Genomic DNA, 13,901 nt, shown 5'->3' on the forward strand with positions numbered 1-13,901 from the left:
AGGGTGGTTCTGAATCAGAGCCGAGCCTACAAGGGACACGGGGTGGGGGGCTCGCACCCCCCTTTCGCTGGAGGTGGCCCCCGCACCCGCCGCTACCCAGCACTGGAGCTTCGAGCAGGCTCACCCCTCTGGACGTCGAGGCCTGGGGCCTCCACGGGCTCCTCGCCTGAGCCTGTGGCGTTGCATTTCTTTCTTCTCTTTTTTTATTGAGTCCATCTGTGGTTTTCTCTGCATGCACCTGCGAGCGAAGTCCTACGTGCTTGTCGTCCTCCATCGGCCTCTCTCACCGTGCATGACGCCCTCTGGGCCCATAAGGGCGGGATTTCCTGTCTTATCAGTGATGACCCCGCTTGCCTGCGGAGGTTTGGAGGCCGGGGAGACATACCCCGCATGCCAGGGGCTGGGGCTGGGGCCTTGGCCTCCTGGCTCCAGGGAGAACTCCCCTCCCGCTGCCTGCGTCTCCCGCTGGGAAGGGAGGAGGAAGGGGGTGTGTGGAAGAGGAGCACCCAGAGGCGGGCACTCTCAGGGCCACAGGAGCCGACACCGCCCTTGAGTGGGGGCCACGGCCTCTCCTCCCGCACTCCACGGTGAGTCTCCTCTTCAGGATGCCTGGGGTCACCCAGAGGGTGCATTGGAAGTGGAGGTGCCTGGACCCAGCCCCCGTCACCCGCCACAAAGCGCCCAGACGGAGGCCCTGGCACCTGCAATCCCACCAACGGATTGACCCTTTGGGGTCACAGCGCTGAGTATTTTCCAAGCCAAATCCTCCAACCTGGTGGCCACAGCCCCTCTGATGGGGGCAGCTGGTGGGTCAGCCTGGCCCCCAGGGGGCCGCTGTGGCCCATCATTTGCCTCCCTCCAGCCCAGCTTTCTCTTAATTGCTCCCCTTTAGCCAGAGGGGCTCTCTGGGGAGGTGGTGTAATTTTTGTAATTGTGGCCCAGATGAAAGCCAGTGGCGGGGGTGGGGGGGTGGGGAGGCAGTGCTTGGTTAGCAGAGCTCCGGACTTCTACAGGTTGTTTGCAATTTGTTGACATTTTTCACAAGGGCAGATTCAATTAGCAGCTCCTGACCGTGCCCAGCAGCGGGCTGGCCCCCGGGGAGCCTCCAGCCCCAGCGCCGCTGTGGACACTGGGCTCTCCCGGCAGCTGCTGCATGCGCCGCCCCCTGCACGGCTGGCTGGGCTGAAGCCTTCTGGAGAGAAAGGCTCAAGGGGGCCGAGGGGACTTGGCTGAGGATGCTTTGTCCTTTGGACCCCCCCGAATCTACAGGGTAGGGGATCTCAGCACCCCAGGAACAGGTGGGTGTCCCTGCCGGGAGGCAGCAGACATGATGGAGAGTGCACAGGGGCAACTAGGGTTGGCGGGCACACACCAGCCAGCAGCCTGCTTGCTCGGGGTCCTGGACCTGGAGGACTCCCGGGGCGCCTCGCTGTTATGGGGAGACTAGAAGCCGCACGGGTGCCAGCGGGAGGCCCAGAGACGCCATGTGGGTGATGCAGATGGGCACTGGGTGCGGGCGAATGGGAGAGGTGGGGACGAGCAAGTAGGCACGGGGCCTCCCTGGCCTGGGCAGTGCCCGCTGCTGGGCCGCGTTAGCCGCGCAGCCAGAAGGGGACGCGGCGTGGGGCGTGTTCCGGCCTCCGGACGGCCCTGGGGACAGGGCTGTGGGGCTGGGAGCGGTGTCCGCCACACTTAGCTTCTTCACTAGGAATTTCGGGATGACGGGGCCGGCGTGCCGGCCTGATGTGATGTTGGTCAGTTCCAGGCGGCGGGTCTGTGGGGAAGCACCTGAACTTCTCTGCGTGTTTGGGGGTTTCCCAGTAAATACCCGCAAGGGACGGCCAGAAACACCCGCTCCCCGGCAGCAGTCACGCCTGTCATCCTGGCTGATTGGGATGTTTGAGGTTACGAGCCACTCTCGTGCTTTTCGCGCAAACATGTCAGGCACAGGGGCCAGACTCGGGGGCCGGCCCTCTGGGGAGATCGTACTTCCAAAGAGCGTTTTCTCAAAACCCAGGGACGCCCACGATGCGGGGCTTCCTGACTGGGCTGGGTGCTTTGGTGATCGTAGAGGGTGAGCAGTGGGTGGCCCTGAACAGATGCGTCCTGGGTCACACCTCCACCCCCGTGAAGGATGCGCGCTCGGGAAGGAGGCTCCGCCGGCCATGGGGGGCCTTGAGACTCGCTCTCCCGGGCCACCCCATCAAGACAACACACGTCTTTCCGAGGCACAAAAGGGGAGACTCAGGCGCGTAAGGAAGAGGCTGTGACCCAAGACGAGGGTGATGAGGCCACAGCGAGGCCTGCCTGGGGCCACGAGCACTGAAGAGGCGGGGAGGGGTCCCCTCGAGCCTGGGAGGACGGGTGACCGGGACACCTTGATTTGGGACTCTTGTCCTCCGGATTATGAGCGAGTAAGTGCCTTGTGTTTAATCCACCAAGTGTGCAGCCGTTTGTCCCAGAAGCACCGGGAGAAGCAGAGCGCGAGCCGGGCGGGCAGGTCTGCTCCGGGGACCGCCGGCGCCCACGAGGGCCGCCAGGACGGGCGTTGGCGGCGTCCGCTCCTCGAGGGACGGGTCTTCGGAGAAGTCGTGTTGTTTGAGGTTGTTTCATTACCAGAATGAGGGAAGCCAACTGTTCCCAGCGGGGGCCGCTGTCCGCGGGGTCGGCCCCCACGTCTCCTGGGCTCCCTCCAGGGACTCCCCTCCCGGAGGCGTGCACACAGGGCCTGGCGCATCCCCGCCACCCCAGTCCGCGGGAGCGTGGGTGCCGTGCGCCTGCCCTGCGGGGCGTCCTGACGGGTGATCCTGCCTGTGCCCGGAGCGACCAGCAGAGCCCCGACCCTGACCAGGGGTGAGTGGATTGGAAAATGAACGTGGAACCCACAGGACGGTTTCCCATCAGAAGCTGGAGACCTTCCTTGAAAAGTGTGGTGATGTCTCTGTGGCCAGAAATTCGCCCTAGAACTCAGCCCTTGTTTGTGTCGAACAGCCCAGGGAGAGGTGGCTCCCTTCTGTGTCGTTTGGCTCAAAGTCGCTCTCCAGGAGGCGATGTCGAGAGGGGCCGTGATCCTCAGCCGTCTGCAGACGTCTACCAAGCGCCACCCTCCCCCGCGCCCCACCCCAGGCACAAGGCAGGCGCTGCCCCTGCCCGCCCCCTCTGCCCGCCCAGAAGCCTCTCGCGGTTGTATCCTTTATCTCCCCATCCCAAGCACCCGGCATCACGCCCAGGCCCTGCGGACACTGGGCAGCAGAGCCCAGGATGGCGGTGCCCGATGTGGCCTTTGCATCCAGCCCAGCACGACCACTTTCTGGCCACATGCTTGTGCGCAAGCGTGTCTGGGTCTCGGTTTCCTCCTCTGTAAAACGGGGGTGAGAGTTGCCACCCAGCGCTCATGCCACCCAGCTTCCCGGTTCTGGCCCCAGGGAAGAAGCGTCTGCTGCTGGTGTCGTCGTTGATGGAAGGGACGGTGGGCGTCGGGTGTCGGGCAGCAAAGGCCAGCCCCCTCCAGCTGGCCTGGCCCCCATCAGCTCAGGGGCTGAGCCGGGCCCTGCCTCTAGCTCTCTCTGGGCTGGGCACAAAAGGCTCATCTGGCAATTATTTCGCTCGTGGTTGCTGCATGGCTGTGGGAACCGGGGGGCTGGGTGCTGGAGGCTTCAGGACCTGGGTGCTGGGAGGCTTTGGGGCCTGGGTGCTGGGTGCTGCGAGGCACCCAGGGTGCTGGCTGGCCCCAGCCAGTGCCAGCTCTTCTGAGCTCTGTGTCACGGGAGCCGCAGCGGCACTGCAGGGCAGAGCCAGCTGCACCCCACATCCCTCTGGTGTGTAGAGACTGGAGGCTGCAGAGGCAGGAGGAAGGCTCCAAGCCCACTCCCCACATTTTACCCCCATATGGGCAGGGCCCAGCTCTGGAAAATCAAAAGCAGAGCCGCAGCCTGTGGATGTGGCTGGGAGGCCCCGAGGGGGAGCAGGAGCGGCCTCGTTAGCGCTGACCCTGGCACCCAGCCGCTCCTGATGGATGGGGTTCGGGCGGGACAGGCCCCGGGGGAGCGGCGGCTCTATCCATTATGGGCCCATCAGCGCGGCCCTGAGTCCTTGCTGCTCCCAGAGCCGTGAGCCTCGGCCGGGAATAAATCTCTGTCTGGGCCGCAGGAGAGCGGAGAGGGGGAGAAAAGCAAAACATGAAAAATGTCTCCTTTCTGGCTCTGACAACAAAGCCGCCCAGGAGGAAGGAGCAAGCAGGAGTTTGGGGAGTTGGGATGGGGGTAGGGGGGCAGGAGCAGCCCGCTGGGGGTCCCAGAGAGGCTGGGCTTGCTAGGAAGGGCAGAGGACGGGGCCCTTCCCCGGCGTCCCGCAGACACATCTTCCAGCTTTTAAGCAACTCTAGATCCAGATCCGAGGAAGCAGCCTGGCTCTGAGGAGGGGAGACAGACCTGGGGTCCCCGACTACAGCAGGGGAGCCCGGGCTGGCCAGGGAGGTGCAGGTCTGGGATGCAGCTGGTCAGCAGGGGTTCCTGGAGCTTCCTCTTCTCACCGGTAATCTCTTGCTAAGGGTCGTCATCTCTCCATGCCTCGCCGCTGTTGGTGGCTGTAGCTAGTGTTTGCTGCTGCCTGGTCTGGTAGCCAGGACCCTCCTGGACGGGGCTCAGGATGAGAAATGACTTCTGTGCCAGAGCCCGGCTCTGCTGGGAGTGTGCAGCCTGAGGATCCCAGCAGGAGGACGTGCCGAAATCCTGGCCCCTGGGCAAGTGAACCCCTGAGCCTCCAGCTCCCCATCTGTAGAAAGGGCTGGTAGCGCCTGCTCGGTACAGTCGTGAGGGTTTAATGAGATGGTGCAGGCAAGGTGTTCAATATGTACCTGTCGGCCGCTTAGTGAGGGCTCTCGAAGCTGGCCAGGACGACTGCCCTCCAGATGCACACACTAGCCCTCATTTTGTCCTCTGAAGCCCCTGAGAGCAAAGCCCCTCAATTGTCCTCATAGCAGGGCTTCATTTCTCATCCAGCTCGACAACCTCACCTCTTACCATGTTCTTTCTACATGTGGTTTCCCCCAACCCACCCGCCAGTCTCCTGTTTATGGCTCTTCCCTGGAGGTGTGTTGTCCCATGTATTTTTTTAAGGATTTATTTATTTATGCATTTAAGAGCTGGGGGGGGTGAGAGGATCCACCAGAAACAGAGCGGGGAACAGAACAGGCAGAGTGACAAAGTACACTGCTGAGGGGAGCAGCGGGCGCAGGAGAGGTCTGTGTGCCATGTGGGACCCTCCTCTGGTGGCCGGGGAGCAGCTGGGGATTGAACCGGCGCTGCAGAGGCTGCGGGCAGCTTCACAACCCAGCGCTCAACCGCTGCACCACCGGGGAAGCCCTCAGCAAATATTTATTGAGTGCCTACCGTGTGCCAGCCTATGATGGTATAGTTATGGGCAAAAAGAACACAGGCCTGCCCACCAGGAGTGTCCAGCGGAGAGAGCTGGCATCGGGCAGAGCGCTCTGTAGCTGCCGCTGGGGCAGTGCTAGGGGGCAGAGGGGCAGGGCGGCCGCCGGCGGCTTCCAGGCTGGCTCCAGGCAGGGGGAGTCTCTGCGAGGTCCTCAGGCTCCCCCTGGCGGTGAGCCCTCATCCAAACCTGCCTCCGCTCAGCCGCCCCACACACCTGCGGGGGGTCTCCCCATTCAGAACCGGCCTTGGGTCCCTGGGACACGCGTCTGGAAAGGGGCTTATTATTATTTTCTAGGCGCTTGGGTGCGTGGCTTGGATTTCACCATCGGCTCCAGGAGAAACAAAATAACCTGGGGTGATCGATGGGCCCCTTGTAAGTTTGTAAAATAAATCAGCTTGGCAGAGGGATTCAAAAAACCTGTCAGGCAGCAAACATTTTTTAACAGCCTGTAACATTTCCTGCCTCCTTCGCGTTTGTCAGCGTCAGGCCCACGAGGCATCTGGTCGCGGGCGGGCTGCACACGGGGGCCGGGCCTGCGGGTCCTGCCTTCTCACACTGCTGGCTTTGCACGGCCTGAGGCTTCAGCCCCAGGAGGGGGTGTAGACGGCACTAACTGGGGGTGACCTGAGTACCTACTAAAGTTGCTTGTCGTTGCTGTTTCCATAGCCACGTCCCAGTGTGGATTTACCCACGCGTTCCCTCAGAGATGTTTACTGAGCAAAGGCTCTAGGACTGGGGGTGCGGCTGGGGGGGCTGGAGAACAAAAGCAGGAACATCTGTATATGGAGGGGGGACCCCATCGAGGAGTCTGGTCACCGGGAAGCAGGAGGTGATGGGAGGGAAACATCGAAAAGGGAAGCCCATTTTGTTGGTTGTTTAAAGCTTTACGGAAACGCCAGAACGAGAGCCTGACCCGAGGCTCGTTCCGCCTCCGCCCTTCTCGGTGCGGGAATATCTCGGGAGCGGCTCTGACCCTCCATCCTGTGTCTGTGGGGGAGACGGATCAGGGCCAGGGTCACCATCACGGGTGTTCAGGCCAGACTGCTGGGCAGCCAGGGCCAGGGGGCGGCCTCCCTGACCCTCTGTCTCTCCCTCCGCACGGTGGGGTGGAGTTGCTGCCTCCTATTTATGGACCTGTTCAGGGTTTCGAAGAGGCTGGACCCGCGTGCTCAGATGCTGACATGTAAGAGGAGCAACACCACGCGGTTGCCATCGCTAATTCAAGGGGGCGCCCCCCTTCCAGCTGCCCTGAGCCAGACCCCGATGGCACAGGGCTCTCTGCTCACAGACAGGGTGATGGCCCCCCTGGCGGGCTCCTGGCCTCACGTGGCACGAGGTCTCGGGCAGAGCCTGAGCAGAGCCCAGGGCACCCAGAACCTGCCAGAGCGCCAGCTGCTGCCCAGCTTGTTGCGGTCCTCCCCCCGTGACCAACGGCGCTGCAGCAATTAGGCACAGCCATGGCGACGCTGTGCAACACTGATTAAAAAGCATCAATAATTAAGTGCTCCGCTAACAGTTACATTCCTGCCTCCAGACACTGCTGCTGGAGACCCGGGGCGTCGCGCGCTTTGGGATCTGGGTCGTGGCCTTACACGTGGGTAACGAGAACTGAGACTCTGCCCTGACCGGAATTCTGAGATGCTGCGGTGGCGAGAGCGCCGGGTGTGCCCAGGGGCGGCTCCGCAGTCGGCCAGGGGACGCGTGGCTGTGCCTCGCACACTGGGGCTGCACCCGTGCCCCCTTTCCTGGCCCGTGAACTGAGCAGGACGAGTCCCGCCTCACAGGCTGGATGTGAAGGTCAGCGGCCGCGCGTGCCCAATGCCTGCCGCCCCACGCTCAGTCCCCAGCAGCCTCCCTGGGGGCCAGCTATGCGGAGGGCAGACGAGGCTGCTGGGGGATCAAGATGACCGTCTGCCCCTGAGGCTGCCAGCTAGGAGCCTGCCGGAACCAGAAAGAAGGAAACTGAGAGAAGCGAGACGGGGCAGGAGTAGGCCGGGCGGAGAACAGACCCAGGCCGCCGCCTTTGGCCTTGTAGGGAAGCCGGGCCTGGACGTCCACGGCTTTTTCACGTGGCGAGTCATTCAGACGTTTCTTCCTTCGTCACTGCATGGGCCAAACCCTCGTGGGCTGCCTTGGCGGTCGCCCCCGGGTGTGGCCTGTGTCCACGGGACCCGCTTTCTCCAATCACGGCCTCCCTCTCCACCTCCTTGAGGCCACGGAGCCTGGCTGAAGGGGACCGTCCACGGAGGGTGTCTGTCGCAGTGATGTGGATGGGGCCAAGCAGGCGGCTGGAAAGGAAGCCTCTGAGGAGTCCCTGATCCCGCTCTGGACGCCTCCTGGTGTTGAGGGGCTCGGGGGACTCTATCCCTCCCCCGCCATTTATTTTGTCCTTGGTATAATGCATTACAGGCAAGACAGTGGGGTGCAGGGGGTAGAATTCCGCGTGGCACACCCCAGGCTCCCGACACCCTGGCGTGAGGGGCTCCTGCCTGTGGCCCCGGCTGGGCCCTCCCTCCCAGCACGAGCTGCTGCGGCCGGCGCGGCCCGTCTACGCCCACGTATGTGTTTGTTGGGCCAGCTCAGGCCAAGGAGTCGGCGGTCAGCACGGTCGGATCTGTTGCTTTTAAAGTAAAGAAATAAATACAGTCCCGGCCTGTAAAAGGCCCAGTTAGAGGATGGGCCTCGCCCATAACTTTAAAGTAATAGCCCCATTACAGGGCGGGGGGGGGGGGTGTCCCCTCTGTGCTGGCATCCTGGGGGTGCGGGGCTCCTGCAGGCTGGCTGGGCGTCTCAGTAAAAGCTTTTTCAGCAGCCACTTAACCTCCATTTACGAAGAAATAAAGCAAAATTGATGCTGATTTGGGCCTGCTTTGGGGGACATTTCTGTGCCATAAAAGCCCTCTCGCCCGCCATTTGCTGGGCTCCCCGTCACATCCGAAGGGGCCGCCGCTGATCAAGATAAAGCTTTATTGCTGCTAACAGCAACCTAATGCAACATTTTCATTTTTGTGCAATTAATGTTAACGTCTGCTACGAAAATTGTCATTAAATACCATTTTAAAATCCATTCAATTTGCATATGCAAAGCCCATTTACCATCACAGCAGATAGAGCCGGCGCTCTGTCACGTCCCCTCCCTGGAATTGTAGCCACTTGGTTTTAGAGCAATTTAGGATTTTATATTGAAATCAGATGATAATGGATGTCCTCTCTGAGCCCACTTGACGCCAGCTTTTCCACGGGACACGGGAAATGCAGCCCTGGGTCTGAGCCACGCTCACGGCCCCCGGGCGGGGTTCCCGGTGGCCAGGTCCCCACGGCGGGCAGCCCGGCGTGTGCAGGAGCTGGGGCGGGCGGCGCTACTGCGGAGCGGGGCCCACGGTGTCAGTGCCACGCCACCGGACGCTTTCAACGGTCAGTCTTACGTTACCGATGTTTTACCACAGTAAAAAAAATGATCAGTCAAAAATAGGGAACCATAAAAAAGAAGCGTGGCAGATCCACAGGAAGGCGCCTGGTGGGGCCCAGGGCCGGGGGAGCGGGAGGGCAGTGGGGTGGATGGCCGGTGGCTCGGAGGCAGGCGGCTGGGTCAGGGCTTCCCGGTCACAGTGTCCGGATGGGGCTCGGGTGGCCGGGGAGTCCGATCACCGGCCGAGGGCTGAGCCGCGTCTTGTGTTTTCGGTGCCAACACCAGTGGCTTTTGTGCTGCTCGCTGTGCTGTGCTACGTGTGGGCTGGACAGGCCCGCGGGCAGACACTGCTGTTCTTACCTGCTCTTGTGTTCAGTCCTCCCTTCTGGGAACAGAACCCCCGTTTCTACATCGCTTTCCCCATCAGCCCCTGTGGACTGTGGGGACTGAGTCTAATCACACCCCTTCGGGGAGGGAGGGATCAGGCCTGGCCAGTCAGGGCATCGGACTCCCCTGGACTTGCATCATAAGCCCTGCCCGTGGGGTTGGCCTGTGGACGCTGGACCTGAAGGCTTCCGTTGTTCCCAAACCCCACTGGGATCTCCACGAGACCAGGGCATAAGAACAGGCCTGCTCCCGGAGGTTTTGCCATGCGAAGAAAAAACTTGTGAGAATGGAGCCAGATCTGGGGAGCACAGCCAAGACACGGAGACACAGACCAAATGCAGATGGGATGGCCTGGTCGCCTAGATCCAGCTATGCCTGAAGCTCGGCCCCTGGGCTTTTCAATCCCGTGAGCCAATAGATTCCCATTTAAAGAAAACCAAGGCCGTGTGAGTTGAGATTTGATTGTGTGCATAGACAGTCGCCCATGCCCGGGTGGGACAGGGATCAGCGCGTCCCTCTGAGCCAATCACTGTGACCAAGTCCTGAGAACTGTGCCGCCGGCCAGCCCGTGCCACCTGCCCTCCCTGGAGTCAGGCGTCACCCCCCCCCCCACATTCTTCTCTAATGCAGTCTCCGTGAGCCCCTCCTTACCGTGCCCTCACCCCAAACGTTATGTTTGGAGGGACGAAGGGTGGCTCCTTCTTGAGACGCCGGTCCTCCTGGTCACTGATGCGGATATCATTGAACTGGCGGTAGAGCAGGGCCTCGTGGGCGGTCACCAGGCCAGCTTTCACTGCCCCGCGGTTCATGGCGATGTAATTCCTGGTCAGCTCTTGGGGGCAGGTGGGCTGCTGCTTAAACACATGCCAGTGGCCAATGGCTGGGGCAGGAGAGACGGAGCCACAGTGCCGGGGTCAGTCCGGGTGTGATGAACCCTGACTGAGCAGAAATGGGGGACAGGGCCCGGTCTCGTCCCTCTAACCCAAATTCTGCTGTGTGAACACCCTGCGTGCTCCCCAGGAAGGGAGGGACCAGGATCCCCAGACGTTCCAGAGGGCGCCTGAGGCCTTCGTAGAAACGGCCTTGACCCTTTTGGGTCGGTGCTGAGTGTGTCCTGGGCGTGCAGCTCCCACGGCAGAGCACAGACGGTCTCCTGCCTGGAGGCTCCACCCTGGCTGGGCCCTGGGCATCCCCCGATGCCTAGACCTGACCCTGCTAGACCCCCATTCCAACCCGGCCCAGACCCAGGGTTTCCACCAGAACCCCCCGTCCCCAGAATGTGGCAGCCGTGCGGTGGCAGTCTAGGCTGAGAGCTCCGGCCCCGGCTCCGAGCGCTCACCTTCCGGGACCCCTCCGTCCTGCCCCCGAGTGTAGAGGCCGTAGTTGAAGTCGATCCCAGGCAGGCTGCAGCTCCTTTCCCGCGGCTTGCCGAGTTCAGCCTGTTGGGAGGGGGACCGAGAGCAAAGGTGAGACGTGGGGCCTCAGACCCACCGGTTGTAATAAACTCAGGCACGGGGCGTCACGGAGGGGCTTTGCCCTAAGCCCTGGCGGGGAACTTCGGGGCTCCTGGGAAGTGGACCACAGAGCCCTCCTGAGTGGACCCCAAATTGCTGATGAGTGAGCTGGTGCTGAGAGGCGCAGGAGAGCAGAGCCTGAGGCACCCGAGCAAGGGGTGGCCAGACTGAGCCCCTGAAGAAGGAGGTGCCTTGTTCCCGAGGGCAGGAGCCACGTGTGCCCCCACTGAGCACCTGCATTTGGGGCCAGCCAAGCCGCCTGGTTTGAGCTGGAAGAGACGCCCCTTGTGGTCGTGTAGGGGACGCAGTCACAGGCAGCTGCGGAGACCCCCGCCTGGCCCCCTGTTCCCATGCGGGGCCCACCCACCATGGTCCCTGACACCGATGAGGACATGGCTGCCTCCTCGCCATCCCCTGAGGGTGGGACAAGGCCCACGTCACCCTCCGGGCTGCTGGGAGCCCCGCTTTCTCCCTAGGTGTCTGGTGACTCCTCCTTGAGCCCTGCCCAGGGGGTTTGCAGAGTGAAATCACCTCAGTTCCCCATTCGATACACCGGGAAACTGAGGCCCAGGGAGGCGGCGTCCCAGGCCTGGGTTCCTGCTGTTTGGTCTCCCGCTGGAGCGCTTCATCAGACCCTACCCTGCCCCTCTGAGGGCGGCTCCCCAGCTCAGGCCCTGTGCTGTGTGCTGTGAGTCTTCCTTGTCATGGATGAGCTCTCGTGAGCTCTGGCTGTTCCTCGGACGATACTCGGTTCTTCATGTGCTTCTCCCCATGTAGTCCTCACGATCGCCCTGGGAGGCAGGTCCATGGCCGCTCCCACTTCTCAAACAGGGAAGCTGAGGCACAAGCCACAGAGAAGGAAGTGGCAGAGCCGGGATTTGAACCCAGGTTGACTGTCTGCAGCCTACATGCAGATCCACCTGTTAACCCGCAAATCCCACTGGCTCCCTGGAGCCATCTGTGGACCTTGTCCAGAAGGCAGGGTACTGCTTGCTGCCCCGTCTAGCCCCCACAGGCCACAGGTGCTCAATACATGCCCGAGATTTAAAAACCTCTTCCTCTGGGAAGCCCTCCTGGGCTGCCCTCAGCCCTGCCGCACTTCCTTGGTCTATGGCACCAGAAGGCCCCCAACTCCACCTTCAGGGCACTTTCAAAATCACACAGTGAGTCCCTGCTGTAGCCTGAGTGGGTCTGGACGAGATGATGCAGAGGGAGCAGCCAGCCGGTCACAAACTACTGCGCAGCGTTGACTCCGCTGACATGAAGTGTCTCAAGTAGGCGAATCCATAGAGGCAGAACGTAGATTAGCAGCTGCCTGTGGCTGGAAGTGGGAGGGGAGCGGAGTGAGGGGGGCGGGTGGGGGTGATGGCTAAGGGGAGGGGTGCTTCTTTGGGGGATAATGAAAATGTTCCAAAATTGATTGCACTGATGGAGGTGCGATTCTGTGAATATGTTAAAAACCACCGAATTGTGCACTTTAAATGGGTGAATTGTATGGCATGCGAATTAGCTCTCTATCAAGCTATTAAAAAAATTGCAAAGTGATGTAATTAAGTCATTAATTGTAGGAGGACCAGTTTCCCGTCTGCTTTCCCCTGTAGGCTGTGCACTTGGTCTTTACTTATTTGTTTTAAGGTTAATTAAAGAAATAGATATCACAGCAAAATGGAGTCCCGGGCGGGACAAGAGAGGCTCGTGCGCAGGGCGAGCGCGTGGGAGGCCAGCTGGACACCCACCAGCTCTTCTCTGCACGGTGCCTGATCATTTTTCTCCCTCTTCGTTCACATCTCAAATCTTAGGCCCCAACCTCCCTGGAGAACCACAGAGCTCTGAGTTCCAGCAGGGGCTGGGGCTTCCGCTGGTTTCTTGAATTTCTTCCACACGACTCGCTCTGAGCTGCAGACAAAGCTCTGGCTCCTCATTTGTTTATGAAAATGATCCGGCTTCTCCAGTGACTGGCGGGGAAGTTAATTAAAATATGACTTCTCCGGGAGAGGCCCCGCCTCCCCCAGGGCAGGTGCAAGTGGGCAGGCTTCCAGCTGGCAGAGGAAGGACAGACAGACTCAGGAACTGGCTGCCACTCTGATGGGGGCTGGGGGGAAGGCGGGGGGGGGGGTGCAGGGAAGCAGGCAGGTGCCTTAATCTCTGTGCTTTTTGGATAGGGTTGCCTGGGAATCGGTTACTGCTGACACACATGGAAGACAGGCTCATCCCCCGTGGGGAAGAGTTATTCCACAAATAATTTATTTTATCCCCTCTCTGCACCAAGCCTGGGGAGTTCTAAGGTTAACAAAGCAGACACATAGCCCTGCCCTTATGAAATTGATCATCTTGCAGAAAAGATGATAAAACAAGTAACGACAGTCAAGTGCACCAGGGGGTTTGGGGGGTGACAGCCCAGACTGCCTCTAGCTCTGAAGATCTGTGAGTCCATAAAATGAGCAAAAATGTTTGCAATGCCTTTATCTGGCAAAGAAATCTTACCCATCATATATAAAGAGCTGCTACAAATCAATAAGAAAAAAAAGCAGACAATCCTATAGATCAAACATCAAAAGACTTGAATAGGTACTTCATTAAAAGGGCATCTGAGTGTCAAAAAATGTGCAGAAGAGCTAAAAAGAAACTTCTCTGAAGAGGAAATGCGAATGGCCAACAGGCATATGAAAAAATGTTCAACATCACTTGCAATCAGGGAAATGCAAATCAAAACTACCATGAGATACCATCTTACACCAGTGAGAATGGCACATATTAAAAAAACTAGCAACAGCAAATGTTGGCGAGGTTGTGGAGAAAAAGGAACTCTCCTGCACTGTTGGTGGGAGTGCAAACTGGTCCAACCACTGTGGAGAGCTGTGTGGAGATTTCTGGACCTACTAAACATAGAGCTTCCATAGGATCCAGCAATTCCACTCCTAGGTATTTACCCAAAAAGGAACTTTCCTGCACTGTTGGTGGGAGTGCAAACTGGTCCAACCACTGTGGAGAGCTGTGTGGAGATTTCTGGACCTACTAAACATAAAGCTTCCATAGGATCCAGCAATTCCACTCCTAGGTATTTACCCAAAGGACACAGAAACATCAATTCCAAAGAACACCTGCACCCCTATGTTTATAGCAGCACTGTTTACAATAGCTAAGCTTTGGAAACA

The 13,901-nt window shown here is 60.1% G+C and overlaps 1 protein-coding gene across 1 annotated transcript in view; it reads right to left on the bottom strand.

Moving 5' to 3' along the window:
- Positions 1-13,901, bottom strand: part of CFAP77 (cilia and flagella associated protein 77) — a gene marked incomplete at both ends in the record, with an annotated part of 89,651 nt that overhangs the window by 27,651 nt on the left and 48,099 nt on the right. Inside the window, 2 exons of the mRNA XM_084237607.1 lie at positions 9,884-10,112; positions 10,572-10,671. Of these exons, the coding sequence (XP_084093733.1) occupies positions 9,884-10,112; positions 10,572-10,671 (329 nt within the window). The remainder of the gene's footprint in view (positions 1-9,883; positions 10,113-10,571; positions 10,672-13,901) is intronic.

Source organism: Talpa europaea (genome assembly GCF_964194135.1).
Source record: "Talpa europaea genome assembly, chromosome: 7".
NCBI classification, from domain to species: Eukaryota; Metazoa; Chordata; class Mammalia; order Eulipotyphla; family Talpidae; genus Talpa; species Talpa europaea.